Here is a 25,479-nt window from a genome sequence, read left to right on the forward strand (position 1 = left end):
ACATAAAAACAGACTTGAACACTGAAACTGTTACATAACAACAGACCTGAACACTGAAACTGTTACATAACAACAGACCTGAACACTGAAACTGTTACATAACAACACATCTGAACACTGAAACCATTACATAACAACACACCTGAACACTGAAACCATTACATAACCACAGACCTGAACACGGAAACTGTTACATAACAACAGACCTGAACACTGAAACTGTTACATAACAACAGACTTGAACACTGAAACTGTTACATAACAACAGACCTGGACATTCTAAACTCGTACACAGAACCAGCAAATAATACCTCATATTAGCAATGAGTGGCTTCTGTTTACCTGTTAAGCAGCCCAATGGCATTGTCTAATGTAACCGTAGCCTCGGTGTCTGGCGCAACAAAAGATTGAGTAAATGATTCTTCCTCACTGTCACCTTTTTCTGTAACCTCTGATGACCCCATCGCAGGGTCAAATTCATGGCATTTGCTCTGTAAGATCTACAAGAAAGACAATGCGGATCAATATTTTTCCCATTGTGACTACTAGAGCAGGTGTTTTGCCACCAACATTGCATGCTTTGACTTTAAGAAATGTCTTTGGTGCCCTACTAAGATCTGGCATGGAAAACTTAACAAGCCAGCTATTTTTCTACTAAAAATCTTATTCGCCAGCCGAAACTGTAGTGTAAGTCTAAATTCTCAACAACCTGTTATTAACTGTCAAACAAATGTGCAACAGCTGAGCTGAAGAAAGCCTTTTTACATACAACACATAAAGTATTACCATTTCTATCTTCTGGAAGTCACCCATGTACTTCTCAAAGCTCTCCTTCTCATGGCTTGAGCAAAGGCAGTAGTATTTGGCATTGGAAGCTTTAGCTCGGTTCTATAAGTAAATAATAAAATGCATAAAATAAATTACTGTTTGGTGTACCTCGGGTAAAGACAAGCAGTCCCTGTCTATGTTAGACACGTCAGAGAATATGAAAATGGTGGTTGGAGACATCAAATCCATGAGATGACTCTACTGATATCATTTATCAAGGAACTATAGAGCTGAATGTGTTTGATTAAATTTCACCTAAGAAAACCCTTTTTTTTCTTTTTTTGTTTTACTATAGTTGTATGGCCTAATTTGAAAAACATTTCTATTTGAAATGAAATTATAACCAATTAAGTAACATCTATATATATAATTATATATTTCTCAAAGTATGTCCATATGTGTATTTGTAGGATTGATTGTCCGGCTATAGATCTTAAAATCTTGGAATAAATATTCCGTGCCGATGAAGATTCGATCTCGGACCCTAGCGTTCACCAGTCTGCCGCCTTCCCCACTAGACTACAGAAATCGAATTGCTAGCTTGCCAATATAAGTCATTATATGAGAGCAAATACCTAACTGCTTTGCGTACGACGCGGGTCATAGCATAACGTCATGAGAAGCTGTTCGCTCACATTATTAAACTGGCTAATAGCGAGCAACTCTCACCACTTCTCATTGTTTATAAGACAAAACACTTTTCTCATGATATGTAGTTTGAAAGTTAGAATGGCAAATGTTGTTATATGTTAAATACAAACCAATTTTCTGTCCAAAGACTTTTCTATTACCCGGGCAATGCCGGGTGACACAGCTAGTACATATATAAAAACTAGATTATACAAGTAAAAATAAAAACCTATTAAAAACAAGAACATATTTCATTGACAACAAAAATATCCAGAGCTGTTCAAAAAATGTTATTTGCTATTTCCAATCCCAATTTAGTATATATGACAATGGCCTTCACCTAGTTGCGCCAGTCATTTATAATGTATAAATTGTTTACTTTCGGTGTTGACAAATAGCATTCAATCATTAGAGCAAACTGGTAGCAATTCAGTAATGTTCAATGTATCCGCTGTCTGTAAATGTGTAAGCACAGTTAACACTCTTATAACGTACTTTAAATGTGTAAGCACATTGCACATTCTTATAACGTAAGCCTTTTAGGTAAATTCCGCTTAAAATAGGGAATTTACATAAAGTTTTTGCTTAGCATTAAGTGAGAAATTTCATAAAAAGTGTCAAATCAGTGCAAGTTCTCAAATTCAATTTGAATAATGAGAGTCCCGTAGTAAAGCTTAAAAATTTCATTCGCTCTCTTGACACATTTAGGAGATGTATTATAGGAGTATATCTATTATATATACTAGTACCCTACGAAGTCTATGGGAGTATCTCTATTTTATATATACTAGTACTCTGATGTATGGGAGTATCTCTATTATATATACTAGTAACCTATGATGTCTATGGGAGTATCTCTATTTTATATAGACTAGTACTCTGATGTAAGGGAACATCTCTATTATATAGTATACTAGTACCCTGATGTATGGAAGTATCTCTATTATATATACTAGTACTCTGATGTATGGGAGTATCTCTATTATATATACTAGTACCCTGACAGTCTAGTGTGAGAGATCATCAAAAGTCATGATAAAGCAAAGAGAATAAGTAGCTGCACAAGTATTCAGAAATACCCAAAGACAGTTGATCAATGCAGGTGTTAGATTGTTAGTCTACCATGCCAAATGTTTGGAGTCTAGTTGAAAGCTATCTTTTAACCTAACGCCCAAAAAGACGAAAGAACAGGCAGACACCGCTCTTATTATAGTAAAGACATATTTTTGTTTTACTCTGTTTTGGACCTAAATGGAATTTTTCTTTTGTTTCTTTGTAGCATAGACCTTGCTGTGTAGAAAAAATGAAAACAATCGATTTACATTGAAGGTATGCGTTTCCCTTAATTGTACACATGGACTGTAAACCAAGTGAAAGTGAAAAAAAGAGCTGTTGATACAAACCAATAATACCACGGTTACTGCACGGTGAATCAAAAAATGATGCTTTTTTTTTAAAGGTCAACGGGGTGACCAGGACAGCTAATTACAATTAATACGCTGCTGTGTTTCATAGAGTAAGTGTTGCAGTATTGTAAGTATTGTACGTAAGTATTGCAGTATTGGCCTATCCATGTATCAAGATTCGTCATTGGGTGCCAAACAATCCAGAGTCGGTAGCTAACTAACCATGTACATAAGCCAGAATAATATAAATTATCTTTGAGCTTGCTTTATTAGATATAAGTTGGTACACAGCTCACAATGTAAACCAGAGGAATAAAAGTAGCTCACCTTAACACTGATATAACTCTTGTAGGATTCTGGTTTATCAAACATACAGACGAGGTTGCACTTTGGAAGGTCAAGACTTGACTCGAGTATACTGGTGCCGACCAGCAAGTTCACTTTGCGTTGTCTGAACTGGAGTAGCCTCTGCTCCTGTTTTCTGGTCTTTCCTCTATCATCACCATCCTCTTCAACATCTATATTCAAGATCACAGATTACATGTAGACGATAAATAGAAAATCAAACTTCCTCAGTCTACTTGCAGAGATACCAAAAGATTAAAAACTTCAGTTACAGCCAGAGACGTTACTTATAGTTGGCCTTATGCCTCCATATTAAACTAACAGACGACTAACCTCTTTCTGTAAAACAATCTTATCACAAACTGTCATCCTAATATTTACCTGACTTTAATATATGAGTTGTAACATTCCCATTGATAAAAACAATGACTAAAGTCAAACAGCTTGTATAACAGACACCTTAGATAAAAGTTAGATACGATACCTTGTATAACAGACACTTTAGATAAGAGTAAGATATGGTACCTTGTATAACAGACACTTTAGATAAGAGTAAGATATGGTACCTTGTATAACAGACACTTTAGATAAAAGTTAGATACGATACCTTGTATAACAGACACTTTAGATAAAAGTTAGATACGATACCTTGTATAACAGACACTTTAGATAAGAGTAAGATATGGTACCTTGTATAACAGACACTTTAGATAAAAGTTAGCTACGGTAATTTGTATAACAGACACCTTAGAAAGAAGTTAGATATGGTACCTTGTATAATAGACACCATAGATAAAAGTTAGATACCTTGCATAACAACTAGACACTCTGTAATAAGCATAGGACTTCTGATTTATGAATGTAGCTATATATTAATTTGCTATTTAAAAAAAATTGTATTTATAAATGTAAAAAGATTTAATAGCAACAACAATCATGATAGAGCAAGCTTGCAGTGAAGGTAGTTTATCCACAGCTTTTCATACACATAACTATAAACATATAAAAACTCTGTCAAGCCATCTGTTACAAAACATCCCAAATTGTTTACGACATATGAAGCTTTTTGTGAATAAAGCTGTCAATATCCACTGATTCAGTTTGATTTTACCAAAATAATTGTTATTCATTTTTGATAAAGTTGAGCACCTTCAGACTGGAAAACATTATAAAGGAAAACATTATAAAGGAAAACATTATAAAGGAAAACATTATAAAGGAAAACATTATAAAGAAAAACATTATAAAGGAAAACATTATAAAGGAAAACATTATAAAGGAAAACATTATAAAGGAAAACATTATAAAGGAAAACATTATAAAGGAAAACATTATAAAGGAAAACATTATAAAGGAAAACATTATAAAGGAAAACATTATAAAGAAAAACATTATAAAGTAAAACATTATATAGGAAAACATTATAAAGGAAAACATTATAAAGGAAAACATGTAAATTAAAGAAACCAAAACCATATAGCTAATGCGGGTGAGCCAGATGTACGCTCAATACACTTTTATATTCATGTACAATGACTTGTTGCAAAATGTGTTAACATCACAAAGTTGAAAGATAATTTTTGCTGTTCCTAAGCAAGATGTCAATGGATGAGCTATTGAGCATGTCTGGCATGAGAAATATCTGTCAGGAGAGATCGATAACTTCAGCAACTTTAGGTTACTGGTAGCATTCTATACACTGGTGACTGGACTCATCACCTCAGTACCCAAAGAGACGAGTTCTAGTTATTTGCTTGCGTCAACTAACCGTAAACAGGGAGGTATAACTGTTTAACACTAACTGACACCGCCTAGCATGTGCTTCAATTAAACCAATGAAATTACTCCAGCTTCAAGTAATTGACCATTGAGCCAGATAAGACTGCTTTACACTGACCAATCATATAGCTGCTTCTTATGAAGTACATATCTCTGTCCCATATGCACAGGTCCTCAATGTACTTGTGTAGGGCATAAGCCGAAAGCTTTCTGTTCACAAACACGAGTCCAAGAATAGTTGTCTCCTCCTGGTTGACTTTGACTACATGGTCTATACGAAAGGAAAAAATCGTGAAAGGGGAATTGAACAAATGGTGACCTCATCATATATACAGAGAAATAAAAATGATTAGCCTAGTTTGTACAACCATTTTTACAAATGAATGTAAATCAAATACAAAATAACAATTCTAAACCTCTGATAGGTAAATGCCCAAATTTATGCTATAGCATTGAAAATGTGCAATTTAAATGTCTCAAATCTGTAAATAATAAACAAGGACGAATACACTAGCAAAAAGATAAGAAAGCAGGGTTATAAATATTTTTTATCAATTAGTCTAGATTTGTACAAATGTGAACATTTGAAAATAAAAGTGATCTTAGTTTGTGATATTCTCATAATGAATGAAATCATTTGAAAATGTGAAATAGGTACTCGCGAAAAAGTTTGTAGTTATGACTAGGTGTTACAGCGTGAACACGAAATGGAGGAAAATGGATTTTAACTCTCCAATCAAATTAATTACACTCAAAATATGATAAACAGCGTACATAGATGTGAATCAGAAACTTCAAAGGTTCAAGTTCATTTTTAAGACAAATCTAGAAAACAAGATGTGCTGTTATACATGCATGTGCTTCAACTCAAATAGTATCAAACATTTTGCTATTACTAATATTATTATGGAGAAACTAAATAGGCTAACGGTTTTTTCAACAGTATAGGTATGAAAGTGATGAACAGAAGCAACCAGCAGACATATAATGTTGGTAAAATTGAACTCTATAAGATCCAGATTCAAAATAACACATGATTATTTTCAAACAGTGAATGGTTTAACGCCTTCATACATCACTGACATGTTTCAATTCTCAAGTACCAGATATCCGCGGAGTGATGAATATATTTTGTATTTACCCAACAAATCACTCTACAATTATATTGCTAATTCTTTTAATCTTTTGCCAAAAGAGATAAGATGAATACAAAAACTTAATGGTTTCAAGTTTCCTTGTATAAATTTTTGATTGATCATACATTTATGACCCCATATGGTGATACCTTTTTTAAATTGATTCTTTCATCATTGATTTTTTGTGGGATCATATGTAAAAAAATTTTTTCATAAAAATGCTTATATATACATTATAATATATATAATATACATAATATATATCATGTATATATAACAATATATCATACATATATCATATATAAATCATTATATATATTATTATATACATTATTATAAAGTTTATTAAAAACTACAGGTTAAAATGATTACTATTAATCATTAGTAGTGATTTTAACCTGTAGTTTTTAATAAACTTGATACACAATTGTGATTGACTCAATTATTGAGCACTTTACTTTGCAGTGTAAACTACATATACTATATATTATAATATACAAACTATTATATATACACATATACATGTATATGACATTATTATATATATATAGCATAGGCCTACATATATAATAATATAACAATAATATTGTTACCTTAATAAAAACACAAATACGGTCTTTGAAGCAACTATTAACAGAATAAAAGCCGCAGCGTGATCAGTAATTCAAATAAAGAGAAAGGTCAAGGTCAATTCCTAATTATCGCATTTCTACAAGCCTTTTCGGTAGCAAGCAAGAAATTGAGGTAGTACCAGTCTCCCCGGAGTGCTTCATCTTAGCTATGGTGAATGTCTCTTGGTCCTGCAGGGACTCTCCATCCGACAAGTCAGAGAAGTCAGAGTAGGTGAGATTCAGGGATCTGTCGTGGCTGGATATAGCAGACGTTATCTCAAAGTCTACCTGCAGAGAGGGCAGGTACCTCAAATTCTAGCACTTTTTGCATAAATACAATGCTTGACACACATCGCACAACCGGTGTAAGCGTAGGTTTTATCAAACGAACAGCTTCTAAAATTATCATCAACATTCCTCCATACTGTTAAAAACATTACTCAATAATAATGATCCACAAAATGATATGATCACAAGCAAAAACTACTGAACACACCAAACAATAATCTTGTATACAATTGTGTATTGTATTGTGTTAAATTGTATACAAAACTAAATGAATAGAACAATAATTAATAAAAAACAAATTTCTTATAAAAAAAATAAATTTGCAGTATTATCTAATCACTGCTGTCTAAAGTACTCTAACAGACTATCCTGTATATTCAACCACCCACGACATAGCTACATCCCACAAACTAAAACCACTGAGCACACCAGACATAAATAGTTTGCCCATTCTATATCTAGAACATTTTTATGTCACAAGAATTTCTTTTTTAAATACTATTGATTTTTCCTGCTATTATTGATTTCCCAAATGGTTATTTTTCCACACAACCTGATTTGCTTTTGTCGGTATTGATCAGTAAAATAAAGTTAAGATCGAATCAAAATCAACTGTACATGTAAACTCAATAGAGCCTTGGCAGCAAAATTTCAAGCAATCACAACTCTTCACGCTAACTTACAAAGATACAGCTAACTCCTTTTTTTACAGCCTGACTCACTGACTCTCCTGATTCACTTTAATCAAAAATAAAATCAATTCAAACAATCAATGCTTTAACCAAATTAAAATCGAATCAAATTAATCGATTAATCACATGTCAACCCAGAACCTCTACTTAGATTCACCATCAGCTATATAATACTGTTCTCAGTCCTAAATTAACTGCTCACCTTTGGTACATATGTCTTGAGCACTTCTATTAATTGTCTGACCTTCGGTGACGACATTTCAAGTAGTTCTGTGTATTCATAGATAGCCTCTGTTCTCTGCTTAACAAGCACTGCAAGATACATGAGCGCATACAGTAATCATACATATCCTCAGGTCTCAGCTTAGCAAGCATTGTGAGCTACGCAATTAACCTCTGCAGTCAAGCAAACACAAGAGACATATTCTGAAAGCACCAGACATGTCAGTCATGAATAAAGAGACATACCCTGGAAGCACTACGAAATTTACAAACATACCCATATTTGGGAAACGCCAGATATGTCATGATCTATAGTAAAACATATCCTACAGGCGATACAAATCATGAAGGCAAACAAATTCTGGAAACATCCCATAAGCTGAGATCACACACAAATATTCGTGAAGTACAAGACATCTTGAACACAGAGACATCTTAGAAGCTTCCAAACATCAAGGCAGCACCAGGCATGCCAAGATGGCGCAGGGATATTAGAGGTAAATTTGTCATAGGGAAGAAGTGTTATTACTCGATCGTTAGTACAAGACAAGAAAAAGTAAAAGGAAAGAGATTGAAGATGAGCAGTGTAATATTGATATGAATTGTGGTATTAATTTATTATTAAATACATTAAATCTACTTTTGCCACCTCTTTACAATTTGTGCGACATCTTCAGTAGATAAAATCTATGCATGTCCAAAGACTCTTTGCGTCAGATTGGCACTACGGTAAGGTAAGTATAACCCTTTTTTTTCCAACTTGATAATTTGTGCCTCAACAACTACACGTATAGGAAGCATCAGAGGAGACATAAACTGTGCCCATAAAAGCAAACTAATGACGCGATAATCTCGGAGGACGACAATATTTCGCAGTCTATTGTACGACAGCTCTCATTTCTTGTAGCAAATAGTGTGACAAACAGTCTTCAACAAACTTAATTGCATTAAATTTTCTGAACCAGAAAAGCTTTGGTTACATCACACTCTAACACAATCGCCCATCAGACCATGACCATAAAGGATGCATGAAAAGCCCAGTAAACATCGGAGATATAGCCTGTGGTCCTAAAGATAACAGACTCACTGTGTATATACTGGAGCTGTGTCCAAGCCAGCTGTAACAACTGTTTCTCTAGTCTTTCAGTCGTCTTGTCTATAATTTTCTCGAGAGTAGCGCAAAGGTTAAGAGCGACGCAGGCAGCACACCATGGACCGAGCTCATCAAGAGTCATCTCCACCTAGACATTTAAACTCTCATGTAACGCGGGGAGCTTACAACTGGGATTAATAAAACTTGTTTTACTTATTAAAAAATTGTAATGCTTTAGTGTTGACAGAACAGATGAAGCAAAACTGAATAGATATTCACGACACGACGCACGACGTAAGATGGATTTCATCACCACAACTGATTATATTAAAAGTTCACAAGGTTCATAAAGATTTTTCCTGTTCAACCCAAAAAATATTTACTCATCTCCGTAGTAGCAATGTGCATCCAATTATAGAATTAAACAAAAATTGTGAGTGATAAACCAAAGTTTCCGATTTAAAATTGTGTTTACTGTAGCAAGATTTATGACAAGGTGCTGCCATACAAAGGGCACACAATCCCACAGTTATCAGTTGACTCATCCCAATAATAATTTGCCTCAAACACAATTTGTCTTTTCAGTTGGTTAACAAAGCTGTTTGTTTCAGCACTGAAACATTTTTAGTTAAAAATTAATACAAAAATTTTTCTTAATTAAATTGGAACTTTTTTATAAATGAGGCAGCAAGTATTGTCAGACTAAATCTTTTCCTCATTGTCTAGTAATCTCTAACTTTCTCCCTCTATATTGTGACAAGTACGAGCAATTGGCTGGCTAGTCACGCATCTTAAATTTGGTCAATTTGCAGTCTCATTATGCCTGAAACAATCAGCTATTCAAAAACAAAAGAATCTCCTTGAATCACAGCTAGTAGTGCCGGGAGAGATCATCATGCTTGCCAATAAAATGCAGAGAATAACTACGCGCACAATAATTATAAATGCCTGAAAAGTGAATGGTTGGTGGGTTCTAATTACATACCAAGAAATCTTTTTTCTTTGACCTGCCATGATTTCAAGCATATGGACACCGCTCTCGCTTTGGGAAAGACTTGTAATGCTTGGTTCAAAAATTTAAAGTATATAACACAAAATTATGATGTTCCTTACAAAACTGACAAAATCTAAAAAAGTCAGCTAACCAATTGGAAGAGCTTTATCTGAATAATCACCAACCAGATGAAGCCAAGCTGTTAGCTTCAGGCAAAAAACTGCACCAAACCGGTAACCAGTCATGGAGAGCTTCACTAGGCAATCAACAAGAAAAAATAAAACAAGCACTTTTAAAACTTCCTTAGATTCAATAAAAAGATACATTCAATTAACCAAATATACACTAAGCTGAAATAGGTACAAGTATTCATGCACAAATGAGTTAGCATATCTTCGATAACAAATTAACAGTCAAGGGTTCAACTGTCACCGTAAAACTAATTTTTTTCAAGTGCCCGAAGACTGTACAAGAAAAAAAAAATTGTAGCACGGATTCATCTTAGTAAAACCCATTTTTCATAACAACAGGACCAAAAAATGAGCTAGCAACCAAATGCGTTAATAAGAAGATGGATGTGCCATGCACCTCTTTAAAGACTTTCCGTGGCGCCTCCTTGAAAATCTGTAAATTGTACCACTCTATACTGTTCTCAGCGGGCTCCAGCACATCTCCCTTAGTAGCCTCAGTCTCTCCCTTAGTGGCCTCAGTCTTTGTGTCCACCTTGGTCTTGGGCTTCTTCCCGACCATTTCTTCCCGAGATCTCACAACATCTGCCTGTTGGTGACGACTTTACAGATTAAGCGAGAAATGTGCAAACTGTGAAAGCAATTTTCCTCACGTAGTATAATGCTACAGTAAATGCCTGCAACTGTAACCTCAATTCACCTTGGTAACCCATATTTCATATCATCATAGATAGGCTAAGGGAACACTCTTAGCGAACTGAGTCTATCAACTTATATGCACTTAAGTCAACGTTCTACTCAGTATAAGGTGTGGATGCTGCGGTTTACACATTTTGCATAAACTATTACAAAACTAATAATTTCACTATAACTAAATTACATTTTCTTGTGAAACGATTTGCAATTGTTCAAATAATGTCGTTTTAGAATTTATCTATTGTAGTACTAGTTAGCTATTGTAGGTGACTGTAGAAGCCAACTTAGGGATTATCACTGAGCTTCCATGTTTCGAATGAGTTCGGAGTTGCTTCCACTTCAAATCATAGAAACAGTAGAACCCAAAAACATTTGACACCATTTCACATGATAAATTTGTGCGAAAGCATACGCTCTGAGAGTACTACTCGACATCCTAGAAAAGTTCACTGACAATAGATCCGAATAAATACTGAACTAAGCTCTTCCTCAATGGAGGTCAAAAAATGTCAACACATTTCCAAGTTGCGATCAGGCATTCAGGCTTAGTTAGTTCAAAAAGCTACCTATACATGAATTGAAGTGACCGTGACCTTGAAGTGAGCCTACTTTAACATACAGTATGTTATGATCTTTCAGAAGAACGATAACAAAAGGCAGTGCAGGAAAATTACGAACCATCTTTTCGACTAAATAGAACGTTTTTCTGGGTTATGTAATACTAATGTGTCATTGTTGCTGCTTAAAGATGTGGTTGCGGCAAAAATGTCGATTTAATGAAATTAAGACCAATAAAAGGCTAAAACATCAGCTAAAATTTGATGTCACTTTTGTCTTTGTAGACCAACCTTGTCCAGAGATATATGCGTTTGAATGAGGCCATCTTTTAAAAGCTCACATTCCAGCGGGTGCTTTATTCGTGACGTAACTAGTGATACATCTGAAAAGAGTTCACGAGCGATAAATATAAGGTCGCTTCATTAGCCAATCATTAGCACGAAATTTTTATATAGGTCGTAATAAATGTTATAACTCATAAAACGCGTTGTCTGCGATCTCAAATTTAGGGATTTTACTCTATTATTAAAACGCATGGACATCGATAATTACTAAATTAATTAACATCGTTACTCTAATGAATTACTCAATCGACACGTTTTATTGACAAACTACAAAATAGTAAAAATTGCTGTAAAGTTACTGCGAATGTGACTCCGAGTTTTCTGGGCATCAGGTGATTAAAGTGCTATGGAGGAAGATAGGAGAATGGAAGTAAATTTATCTTTTACTTTGAGTCTCCTATAGATATACTGTTGAGTTTACATTCAGATTATATTTCCCTGTTTGAGGTTATAATGTAATTTCCTGCGCGTGTGAGATACGTATGTACAGTGAGTTCTTGACGGCTTCTTTTTAATCCATAGCATCTAGCAACACAATGGCTTAGATTGATGAATATACTAAAGGTAATATTTTAGTACTCATTAATACATGTACTAATTAATAAAATTATAACTTTTTGCTATCACCAATCATCGGTTTATAACTTTTTATCGTTCCACCTAGCTATATTTGCTTAAAAGTTTTCTTTGGCAGTTTTAGCTAGTAAATTAGATTTATGATTTGACTTTAGATGTTCACTTCTCACTTGTAGAAAGTAAAGAAAATCAATTGATCAATGCACATCTTTAACTTCCAGAACCAAACCTTCGAATCGCTGGCTTGGCGTACTTATGCTTTTGTTAAAAATTTATTCATTTTTAAAATTACACTCGCAATCTATCTAACTCTCAATTTGAAAGCTTTCAGTAAATACGCATTAGAATGACATATCCACGAATGACATATTTATTGCATTTGTTTTACTGATTACAAGATGTTTATGTGGTCCCACCAGCAGAAGCAACTTTGTCAGTGTGGAAACTGCCATAAATGGGAAAGAGAGACTTGAATGTGTGCTGCATAAACCATGTTTTGTTTGAGTTTGCTGCAGTAGATGAATTTGTTTTACCCTAGGACACTTATGTATTCGCGTCATTTAACTTTCGCATTTTCGCGGTGTCATCCTTTCGCGAAAATTTCATGAGCGAAACTAAACTATCATAACGAACGAGCGAAAATGCAAAATTAAATAGCTTTGTTCATTGATATCCACACAAAAAATCTTCATATTAGAAATGCAGGCAATTTTCGTCTGTGGTTGGGCTCAATGGGAAATTTCTGGTAAACTCATTATAGCTAATACACCGACTGAGCAGCATGGCAAAGCAAATTAAGATGATATCAGTTTAGTCACCGAATTTGTAACTGATGAGGATGAAAGTCTGGTAGGTGAAGTCATAAAATTGAAGAATAATTATTGTAATGATGAATTTTATTGCCAACCAAAAAAATATCAACCCTCACCAGGTCCAACCACATTATACAGTTTTGGTTGTGAACAGACACATTAAAGACAGTGCTGCTACTTTAATTATCTATATAATCACGAAAATCTAAATATTGATTAGCTATAAAGTCATCAACAGCTAATTACCTGTTTTATGACTGGCGCGAGTAGTTAATGAACTCACAGAAAAATGTTCGTTTTTAGATTAGAAATTCTCAAACAAAAGTTTGAAATTGCTTTGTTGTTTTAGGCTGATTTTATAGAGAAATCTTCGGATAACACAGTCAATTTCATAAAACTCTTATAGACCGTGGGTTATGTGGTCAACGAATAATAAAATCAGGTTACCACGCTGAGAAAGTCCAAGAGTGCGTTTATGGCAGTGGCCCCTAGAAAACGCATAAATGCGTTTATGGCAGCGAAAAGGTTATAAAGTTTTGGTTGTGAAGTTGGTTGTTACCTATCTATTTTCTTCTTCTTGGGATTCGATTGTGAAAGTCACGACGGAGGGACCTAGACATCGTTGATAGTCCAAGAAACAAATGGCAGCAAGTGATCAAATTGAATTATCGATTTCACCCACACATTTCAACCTGCGGTTTACAAATACGAACTAGTCCCAAAATGAATTTTTTTTCTTATTAGCAAACTGGACCTGAGGAATGTAATCTGTTTTTTCCACTGCATTTATTTTCACATCACTATATTTTCGCACTCATCAGAGCCGCGAAATTAAGTTGCAGCGAAATTTTACTCTGTGTGCTACTCACGAAACTAAATACTAGCGAAATAAAAGTGTCCTAGGGTATTGTATCAGCTGAAACTATGTGAGTGGCCACGACTTGATGGATATTTTTAATAAAAGCTTTATGCCGAGATAAAAATGTTTTTGCTTGTAAAAATTATATAATAAAATAATATTGTTGAAGATAATGCAAAATATGATTTGCAGAACATTGAATATATCATAGCCCTGTTGACACCTGTGCTGAAATCTTTTCTGATGGCTTTATGAAGTGCAATCAGAGCTGCATGGACAGGCACTTTTGCATAGCTCGACCATTTGTTTAGTACTTGAATCAACTAATCAAATGTGACCAGTGAATTTTTTTCTACAAATTGATACCAATAAGGACTCGAAAACGTTGACAGTCAACTATACAACGTACATGACTTGTAGGGATGTAGCTGGTTTCGCCACATATCTATTCTTTTCAAAGACGCAGCTTGCTTATTTTACTTACGGTAGTAAGAAACTAGTTTTCGGTGAGGGCAATGATATACAGCCCCTCCCCCAGGATAGGCGACGGGCATAATGTGGGCGGGGCTTTTGGGAGGCTGTATATTATTAGTGTGGGTAGCGACTATACAAAGACCTTATTCTACATAGTTCGCTTGACAGAATTACCGTAGACCGGTAGAATTGGTAGTCGGTACTAAGATGTGTACACAGCATTTAGAAGAAGCTAATATGACAAGTTTTTAATTTTCCTTGTTTGAGACCTTTGAGACATAGGTAATAATGTATCTGTAGCTGGATTTAAAATTTTATTCTAGCCAACACAAGCAAATACAAGATAAAATATATGCCAATAGAGCCGCGTAGGACTAGACTTTTATCGCAATAGCTGATGTGAATGCGAGAGATAGAGACAGGTTGTATCACGCGTGACATCATTTTGGGAAAGTCTGAGAATGTTTTTGTGGCCTGAGCGTTTCTACTGCGATCAAATTTTTTCGATTTTAATCTTCAAATATCTTGCCAATGAGATCACCTAATACAACAAACAACATATCAACTGATAGACAAAGAAAAATACTTTCTTTTAAAATCAACTCAAATTTGATGCAACCACATCTTTAAGGTTGCTGAAGAATTTTGTTTATTATAGCCTAATATCCATCCAAAAGCCAAATCTTATTACTAATTAGGGGCAGTCTACTAAACTCTACAGACGCACATTGGAAGTTAAGTCTGTCACATGCGTGTCTATCAGTATGAGTACATGACAATACGAGAAATTGTTGACAATATTGATTGTGTTGTACACAGTAGATTTTGGGATGTTTAATTTTGCTGAAATTTCTCGTATTGTCATGTTCTCCTTCGTGTAAAGATGTACTACGGTAAACTTCTTATCTTGAAGGGTAGACATTGTGAATGAGTGACATTCTCTCAACAGCTTACAGCCAATTTATACAAAACTGGCCAACTTGAGTATTCAAGTTATGCAAGAATCACAGACAACCTTGAGGAAGTGACCTTGACATGCCTTGAGAAAATACCAAACATCTTTTGAAGTTTCTTTAGAATTTCAACGTGAGTCTGAGAGATGAACTAATCCTCCAGTGAGTGAGTTTGAGTAAACTCCTGAAAATTCGACTCACAATGAAAATTGTTTGGTAAATGGAGAGAGGATTAAAATATTCCTTTGAAACAAGATTAGTTGGGTTCCTTAAGAGTGTATGGATTCCATTGATATATAAATATACATAGTTACTAGATGTTAAACTACCAAAACTTTGAGAAAACAAATTAGGTAAAAATTTGGCGATTCAACAATTGCGTCCAACTATTTTGTCCGGCACGTGTAATATTATGTGTGTTTGAGCAATCTCTCAATAATTGAGTATAGTGTCTGCTTAGCTTACTGCAAACAGAGAATGCGCGTGTCTTTCAAGAAGCATTGTTAAACAAACAATTACAGCTCTGTGATCTTGACTGAGCATGTCTGGGTCCTGATGACAAGACTGCAGACATACCAGTTACAGAGAGCAATTAAGGTTGGATGTCATCAATACTGTCATTGTTTTGGGAACCTGTTGTTTGCAGGTCAGGGGTTCCAGACCACGGCTGCTCTTATAGTATTATAATTTATATAATTATGAAAAAGATTATATATTATAAATTATTATAGTATATAATACAATTTATAAATTCAAGCATTAAGAAATTGTCATATAAATCTGTTAAAATTGTCCTGTCATCGTGCCTTCAAAATATAAATTGTTAAATTCAAGCAAAAATTGTATTCTATGCTCGAAGTAATCTCTAAAATTCAAAATTTTTCGACGTTTGGCAGTTTTAAAAGAGGAAGTAAAAAGATTGAAGGTAAAAAATTTTTAAAAATATGCAAATAATAAAAATGTACATCAGGAGGGCTAGTTTAAACATCATCTAACTTACATTAGAGTACGTTACGCTGTATATCGCTGTCACAACCTGTACCTCCACACCTATGTAATGCCACAGCTGCAATTCTGTTCAGAAGCCTCCCGGATAAGCTAACAATAAGTGCCTTCGTTATTGATTAATTTGATTATTTTTATTAATCAATCACTACACCATAAATTATTTTTTCAAGTTGATCTATAATGCATCTGTTTTACTGGTTATATTGCGATGAGTCAGTGCATGCACAAGCAATTTGTTCCACTGCCTAAAAAAATTCAGGCTGTAAAACAAACTGAATGATTTATATTGTATTTATTGTATTGTTTTATTGTATTATATTGTATTATTATAAGAATATCTGCTTCAACATAAATTATTATGATGGCTTTAACATGTGAAGCAAGTCTATATGCAGACATTCCACTGTGTAGTTTTAGTGTGACAGAAGATCGCTGAGGCCAGGGCCAGCTGCCTAGTCGCCGTCAGGGGCAAGGTTGCGACCAAGCCTCGGCTCGCCAGAAGAAACGATCGCCAGTGCAACTTCTGGTCGGCCGAAGGTCAGCTGCCGAAAAACAGCAAAACAGCAGACAGCCAAAGATGAGAGGATATATAAGGAGCCCAGATGAGCCAAGGAAAACAGAGATCATTGACAGTCCTTTGCATACTGTTCATTGTTGAACACACATTGAATTGCTTGTATGCTTATATATATATTCATGAGATATATATTCATCTGACTGCCTCGCACTCAGTTATTTCGATTCGTGTGGAGCAGTAAAGGGAACAGAGCAGTTTCCTTTACATTACTAAATACTCACTTAGTTTAACGTATCATATGATGTAGGTGCGCAGTGATTAAAGACTTTTTAAAATCAAATTTAATAAACACTGTTGACAACAAAATAAAAAAAACTTCAATTTTCACTTCCAATCTTTCATCATTATTGCCTTTAGTAACTGCTGATCTTTGATTTGCATTCTAATCCAGCAGTTGAGGAGTTATATTTTTTGTTTGTAAACATCCCTCCAAGTTATACCAACATTGTTGAGAAGAGGAAAGTAGTAATTATTATTGGCTAGATAATCAAAAGCTATTATGAAGCCGTGATTCATTCCTACGAACATTTGGCACAGAAATCACTTAGCCTTGACACGCTGCTAAACTGAACCAAGCATAAATTAGCTGGCAGCTTATTATCACATGTAGGTATGTAGCTTTAATATGATTACTATTCATATTTAAGTATTCAAGATGAACTTCCACAAATTTTAGTAGATTTCATCAGCAAGTATCGATATTTTTCTAACATTTGCGGTTGTTTTTGATGTGTAGGTGATCTGACTGCCAGGATGTTTCAAAATTAAAATCAACTAAACTTGGCAACGGTTAAAACAATCAAAAGAAAAATATATATGCAAAAATTATAAAAAATTATATGCGAAATGATGTCACTAGTTACTATAGTTGATATCGGTTGTTGTGTGCGAGTTGGTGCATTACACCTCTCTATTCTGTCAGTCTCTTTGCATTTATAGATTTTATAATCGCGTTATTTGCTTGATCTGTAAATTCATCTTTATGGGTAATAATCATACAAAGTAATATGTATTATGATTCATACATAAATACATATTATGTATTCATGTATGAATCATTTCTAATGACTAAAAAACTAGATACTGACTACATTTGTGTAATTTAAAACTTGAAAATTGCAAACAAAATCAGTTTTTAAAAACTGCCACTCAGTCATATTTAAGCAAATCATCCATGTAACTGTAACCATCTGTAAGAATTAAGATTAAAAAAATAATATCCTTAAACACAAACTGTAGAGAATTCGTATATAACTCCCAAACAAGAAGCGTATTTAAAAGTTGATGCTAACTTTGAAATAGTTATGTTAATATTAATACAGTGGGGCCTCTACTTACAAAATTCATTTATTCCGAAAGCTACTTCATAGGTAAAAAACTTTGTAAGTAGTCTGTCATAAATAAGGGTTTCACTGTATATGAAAGTTAAAACTGCTCATATTATGAATGAAACCACTAAACACAAAATACTCACAATTTTCATTGGTTTCCAAAAATAATTCGTATGACAGGTTGGACAGCAAACGATACGCATTTTGTGTGTAATTTAATGGCAAGATTTCAAGAGAACACGACTCTAATTTGTAACAATGAGAGTATTTTAACCTAAAAAAGTGAAACATATCATGTCTACATGACCTCTAAATGACCTTTAGAGATGCTGCCAGCTCAAACCATAACAGCAACCTAAAAAAAAACTCGGAAAAACTAAAAATGAGCTTTTAAGCAAACCTGGCTGATCTTCATGTCCCCCAGGAAGTGATAGGCGTGCTGCAATGTAGCCCTGATCTCTTCTGTCAAAGATTCACAAGTATTGTCGGAGTCATCATAGACAGCAATGATCTCTTCTCGTTTGCCCGCTGGAGTGTCCATGGCATTCAGATCACTCGTTGTTGCGGCTACAAAAGGCTTCAACCAATAGAAACTAATAGCATTGACCTCTTCACATTGAAAATTTTTTTAGAAATCATAAAGCTTACAATGAAACAGGGTGGGTGTGAATTTTACAAAAAATTTGGTCTTGAGTAAAATTAAGTTATCTGCTTTGAACGATTTTCACATAAACGCGAAGGCTTGTTTGGTTTACCACGTCTTTAAGATAAACTTGTACAGCCATACCTCGACATACGAGAAATTTGAGATACGAGGAAAATTCGGAATACATTTTAACCTAGAGATTTGAGGCAAATTTGAGATACAAGCATACGAGACGGTTCTCAATGTGGCCGTTAAGTGGCCGAGTATGCGACAAGCAGCTTACGAGAACAGCATCGCCTGGTGTTTCTTGTTGGATCAGTTTGAAAAAGTCTTTAGTTAATATTATGCTATGTGAAAGTGTAGCACACCGAACGTGTTTCCATCAAGTCTCTCGTAGACACACCGTCGTTAGCCACTACTATCTGTCTCAAAGGTATGAACTCCATATAATATAGGCAAAAGCAACATATAATAATGTTACCTTTTATTGCGGATAGTAACTACTAGATAGGTATATGTTACTTTGTGAACATAGGTGGTGAATTTGAACAACTAAAAACACTCTTTTCTGCTGAAATATCCTGTTTTAGGTGGTTTTTCAGAGGTGGAAACGGATTAATTTGTGTTTAGTTAATTTGAATAAAAAAATAATTTGAAATGTGAGAGAATTGACATACAAGCTGGTCTTGTTATAAGCTTGTATGTTGAGGTATGAGTATAAGTTTAAAGCCATGCAGCCCGTAGGTATCTCCTACGGGCTGCATGTGCATGTACATGCATATTATACAGACTGCGATTCAGCTGTCTCAAACATAAAAGCAACTAAAAAGAAATTCATTATAGCGAGTGAGGTAAGACTTTTGTGAGTAACAGCAGGCGTAAATCCACCTTTTCGTAAATCTTTTATGGAAATCCACATTTACCTTAAATCCACTGAAGGCTACGGGTGAAGTCATGGAGAATAATAAAAATTCTGGAGCAAACAGAATAGTGAGAGTTTTAAATTGTTTAAAAAGATGGCTCAATTGATGATGCAAAACAAAAAATAAATTTCAAAGTTTAAATTTAAATTACAAAAGCTGACAAATTTCTAAAGATCTCAAGAAGCCTCATACAATCAGCAAAGGTTAAAGAGCAGCTGAATAACCTGAGACATAGCTGATATGCTGCAATGCACACCATCCCTACCATGGTAGTGCGTATGACACAGTTACCAAGTGAACTGGTATTACAAATGTTATCACTAAAATGCTGCAGGTTTTCTCATCCCAAATTTTAAAATCTAGTACAACAACAGTAAGTTGAGCGTATAAAAATTCATGTAAAATAATATATGAAGATATAAAAATGGAAGAAAAGTTAGAGTTTTGCTAAAATTGATTCACATTGTTATTTGTTTCTTTTTTGTGCAATTTTAATGTGCTAATATATGCATGTTTATATGTATGTGTAAAATAATTAAAATATATTTAACTAAAATTGATTCATGCTATAACTTGTTTTTGCCTGTTCAAGTGTTAGGCGCTAGAAAGAGACTGAATTTTTGCACAAACATAATCGATCGATCTTATTTGCCCGGAATGAGCAGGCCACTGCAGGAATGTCTAAATCGATATGTTAATTTACTGCTTCCACAAACCGGAGTTGTGCTCTCTGAACAAAACCTGCTCTTAAGTACATATCACATATACTAAAGACGTCGCTAGTGTTCTAAAAAATGGTTGTGATTATTTTAACGAAGGTTTAATATTTTAAGAAATTTGGCAGACAATTCTCCTTTTCCTAGGTTCCAGCCTGTTTTTCAATTTTCACATTTCAAAATAGCAGGAATTAAGGGAGGGAGAAAAGCAATATTTTGCCATGGCAAATACTGCCATGCAGCATCAGAAGGGCCCCACAGCCAGAGCTCACAGATAGAAGCCACTATACCATACTAAGTAACCACTGATACGAACCAGTGCTAGCAAGTACAGATTCCAGTTGACTTATTTTCCACTCTAGCTCAGCGGGTTGCTCCAGGTAGTCCCCTATGATGGATGAAGTGATACCAAACAATCTCACACTATCAAAGTACAAGGAGTTCTTGAGGAGAGAGACAAGGGCTGCATAAGGAGAGTCAGGCTCTACTGCCACATGGCACTCATCAAACACAACAAGGTTTATCTGTTGGAATCCTGCAAAAAAATGGAATGCATTTGATTTGAATCGCAATCGCAGTCATTAGCAAACCACAATAAAACTAAAAACTGCAGCTTCCACAGTAAACACCCGAAAGGAAAGCACAGAACGCAGTAGAAACCGTGATTGTAACTGAACATAAAAACAGATAAAATCTAGAACAGCTGTACTAATGACCCAACTAAAGAGTATAGTTAATGAATCCCCAGATAGTCATCTAGGGCAAAGAGAGGGAGAGCAGTGAATTTACTTTCAGCTGGTTACGCTTGAAAAGGTTTCTGAGCTGTATTCTACAAATTATAATTTGGACTGTTTAGTAGTTTATAAAATATTTGATGGGAATGACCAAGTTGAAGTCGAGCTCTAAAAATGAAAGCTAATCATTCCAGCAAAAAATTCCACAGTAAAACCTTTGAACACTGACCTTTGAACTGAGGCAATGAAGTAAAATCACTCGATGCATCGGCATCAACTAACATCTAGTCTATGAACATCTATCTATTGTATTACTAGTTAGTTATTGTAGATGACTGTAGAAGCAAACTCAGTGATGATCCCTGAGCTTCCGTGTTTCAAATGGGTTTGGAGTTCTACCACTCCGAATTTTAGAGACGGTAGAATCCAAAAACATTTTACACCATTCCGCTTCACTAAAAAGCTCGCTGCCGATAGATCCGAATAGACACTAAGCTAAGCTCTTTCCCAATAAAGGTCAACAAATTTCAAAAACATTTCAAAAATTGCGATCAAGCATCCAGGCTTAGTGGAAATAGTTAACTATGCATGAATTGAACTGACCGTGACGGGAAGCGAGCCTACTTTAACATATTTTATTTTGAGTGATACACCGTGAATCTATCAAAGATGTATAGTGCAACCCCGAATCATTGAAACGGAAGGGCGCCAATTCGTTGGCAGTGGGCAACTCCCGAACCCTTGTGAAGCATGCAAACACAGTGTATAACAACAGCATATCAAATCTCTCTAATAATCAGCAGAGACTATAATACATCCAACTAGACCTAGTCCCATGTGAAACTCTCACCCAAAGCACCACTTTGGACAAGGCCGAGGCAAAGGCTCGCCGGCATGCAGAGTACATCACTAGTGTTCATGCAGTCCGTCAAACAAGAACCATCCGTGACAGTGTTCACTCTTAGTATGGAGTGAATCTTTACCCTCTGCATGTTAACCTCACATCTACTCTCATCACCTGTAACATTGTAGGGCAGGTACCAAAGATCCGCAAGGAAGTTGTTACAGTATCAGTACATAAATGCTAGTGTCTGGTCAGAACAAACACAAAAAATTGTCAGCCTAATGTTCTCCTAAGCCATTCTAATATAACGTTTGACCGCTTTACTGAAGTACAGTTAACTGTTCGAGTGCAAATTAGAGAAAGTTAGACATTGCAAACCTTTTCTATATATAAAAGTGAAATTTGTTTGTTTGTTTATACGTTTCCTATAGAAACCAACTTTCTAATAACAATATGGACTGCAAGTTTAAATGCAATTTTCTTTGATACTCCCAAAGTTTTAGGCCCAAAATAATTCTGAGGGCAGTAAGGGGTGTTAGGGCTGAAAAAAACATACTTCGACAAAAATGATGCTAAATAAAATTTCGTAATAGTACGGGCTGCTGAGAATTGACAAAAATATAATGATATATTATATTCACTGAACTAGAATTCAATTTGACAGACCACACCTAAATAAGGCTGGGTCACACACCATCCGCTCACATATCTTTTTATTAGTATAAAAGGAAGTTCTATCCTGAATATTTGATGCATCAATAACAAAACATTTATAATTCTTTACTTTATTTAATTCTATTAGAAAATTTTGATATGTTAAAAAACTTTGTTTGATTTATTTACAATAATTGTTGTTTTTTATTGGCTTGCCGTATTTGATTGAAAATGACTAAAATAAAAGAATGAAAATTATAAATTCAAGTTGTATCAATCATCACGGCAACGCCGGGTATGTCTGCTTGTTTTATAGAAAGTTGACAACGTTTTGGAGTTGTATATACAAATGGTACTATTCAAGCGTCACTCAGGGTTTCTTGAGTCATTAGATCTTATGTTATTCGCACCGATACTGCTCACTGTTGCCTTCAGCTAACTCATATACATACAGCTATGGTATAAAACCAGATCAGAAGTTATAATTTCTTTTTTTCACAGAATGCGAAAAGAAATATTTAAATATTATGGCTTTAATAATAAAAACACAATTAATTAATTAATTAATTCAACAGACTATCAGATTTACATTATAGAACAGCATTATGTAAAAAGAGCTTTTTTTCTTTCAATACAATTAATTGCACTTTAATGTTCTTTTGTTTGTCTCATGGTCTAATTTACTTTCAACAGCATTGACTGGTGTAAATAAACTTAATATCTATCCATCTAAAACAAGTTCAGATCGGCAGATCAGTTTGAGCCATAAACGAAGGCAAGTACCTACCATCAGGGCTGAGATACACTGATATCCGTTTGTCCTCATCATTTGATGATCTCTTCTCAAAGAGTGCTTTAATAAGCATAATGGGCAGAAATGATAGTCCAGCTTCATGGCTCACGCAGAGCACAGTGTTGTGGTTGAGGGCCGAGCACACCAACTGCACCTGCATACATATATAATTATATATATAAGATACCTTATGTAGCTCAGTGGTAAAGCGTCTGGGTGAAAAACTTGCGGATGCATTCGTCGTGAGTTGAAATCCATCAGAACGCAGAATCTTAATATCTATAGCTGGACACACACACCCATATACACACGATTAACTTTGAGAAATATATACGGTATATAAAAGTGCATGAAAAAATATTTGGATATCTTACATTTTTGTTCTAATAATAATAGGGGTAAGAAAATATTTAGCTGGAAGTTACAACATTGTTTCGCGCTTTTCAGGTGACAACTGATGTAAAGTTCTCTTTAGTAATACTGACTGTAGATATGTACATGTATATACTTGATAGTCATGTATAAATACTTCCTATAAACTGAAATATATGCACATGAATAGCAATAAACAAATAATGACAAGAAACGCTTTAAAACAATGCTCTTGTATCTTTTACAGTTTCTCTGATTATCTGAAAAATATCTGGTGCTTTAGTGAATATCATAGTGAAATACATGTATCAATTCATCAAAACAATACTCAAATTTTCAATGTATTTGGCTGATACGAGAAAAAAACTTTAACAACAAATAAAAGTGGCTAATGTAATACATAATCACATCTTTAATGAGCTTTCTTCATTTAGGAAAGTAGCAACCTGATAGGTGGGAGGTGTGAGTCTGTCCTCAAGAATGAAGCGAGGTGCTCGAGGTTTCTTCGGTTTCATATTCGAATCTCTGTAAAACCAATATGGCAGTCACACATTAAAGCCTTCAAAATCAAACAAAGCGTTTTCTTTCATGGGTAAGCCTTGGTTAATTTTATAACGATGTTCTGCAACTGCCCGATAGTGCAGCACTGGTAGAGTGTAATAATCGTGTGAGCTTTCTATTGTTACCATAACCATTCCTTGTGTTTTTGTACTAATTAAAACTTTTTTTACTAATGTCCATATTAAGCATGTGGTCAACTCTTCTCTATATACATTTCTCCTAATCAAGTAGTTTACCCTTAGAGAATAGCTTATTATGTTAGCCTTATCTCTATTATTATATCCCACTTTCTCGTTTGTGTGTCTGTTTGTACATCTGTTTGTATGTCTGTCTGTTACTCTGTATAAATGCAATGTTTCCACATTTTTTGCCTGATTTTATCCAAACTTCAGATGCGTATGCTCTGTGCTTTCCGCCAGGTCACTAAAATATTTGGTATCGAAACTCTGTTTGGTTCCTGTGAACCAGCCTCTTGAACACCATTTTGATTAGAAACTGAAGAATGCACCTTCACATTCATTGAGGACAATTACCCTCAATGAATGTGTTCATGGATTGTTGTCGTAAAAGCAGTGCAGCAATTTGAGTTGAAAACTCTGCAAGCGCGCTGCGCATGATCTGACTGAAAATGAGTGAAATCCCGGACAACCCAAGGCTTAATGCTATTCTGCAATAAAAATAACGTATTCACACGGTAAAAAAAATAAAAATCTTCAACAGCGCAATAGAAAGGTAGAATATGTCAGAGCAATTTGTGTTTACTTATACAAACATCTAAGACGAAAAAACAGAGTGATGTTAGCTCATTTTTATGGTATATTTCATGCTAGCTCTAT

General features: G+C 34.7%; 2 protein-coding genes across 2 annotated transcripts in view; both read right to left on the reverse strand.

The window, feature by feature from the left end:
- LOC137397036 (endoribonuclease Dicer-like) overlaps nt 1-476 on the reverse strand; it is a 133,853-nt gene extending 133,377 nt beyond the window's left edge. Inside the window, exon 1 of the mRNA XM_068083318.1 lies at nt 343-476. Coding sequence (XP_067939419.1) covers nt 343-464 — 122 coding nt within the window. The 5' untranslated portion in view covers nt 465-476. The remainder of the gene's footprint in view (nt 1-342) is intronic.
- Nucleotides 465-24,647, reverse strand: LOC137397502 (endoribonuclease Dicer-like; the record flags this gene model as incomplete). The annotated part of the gene is made up of 13 exons (XM_068083793.1): nt 24,529-24,647; nt 23,705-23,864; nt 22,270-22,437; nt 21,002-21,220; nt 18,801-18,967; nt 10,613-10,801; nt 9,025-9,178; nt 7,918-8,027; nt 6,876-7,023; nt 5,107-5,259; nt 3,192-3,382; nt 787-888; nt 465-500 (listed from the first exon to the last, which is right to left on the reverse strand). Coding segments are annotated over exons 1-13 (1,866 nt in total), but the record flags the coding sequence as incomplete, so codon positions are not given.
- Nucleotides 24,648-25,479: the final 832 nt, after the last annotated feature.

This window comes from Watersipora subatra, chromosome 5, assembly GCF_963576615.1.
Source record: "Watersipora subatra chromosome 5, tzWatSuba1.1, whole genome shotgun sequence".
In the NCBI taxonomy this organism is placed as follows: domain Eukaryota; kingdom Metazoa; phylum Bryozoa; class Gymnolaemata; order Cheilostomatida; family Watersiporidae; genus Watersipora; species Watersipora subatra.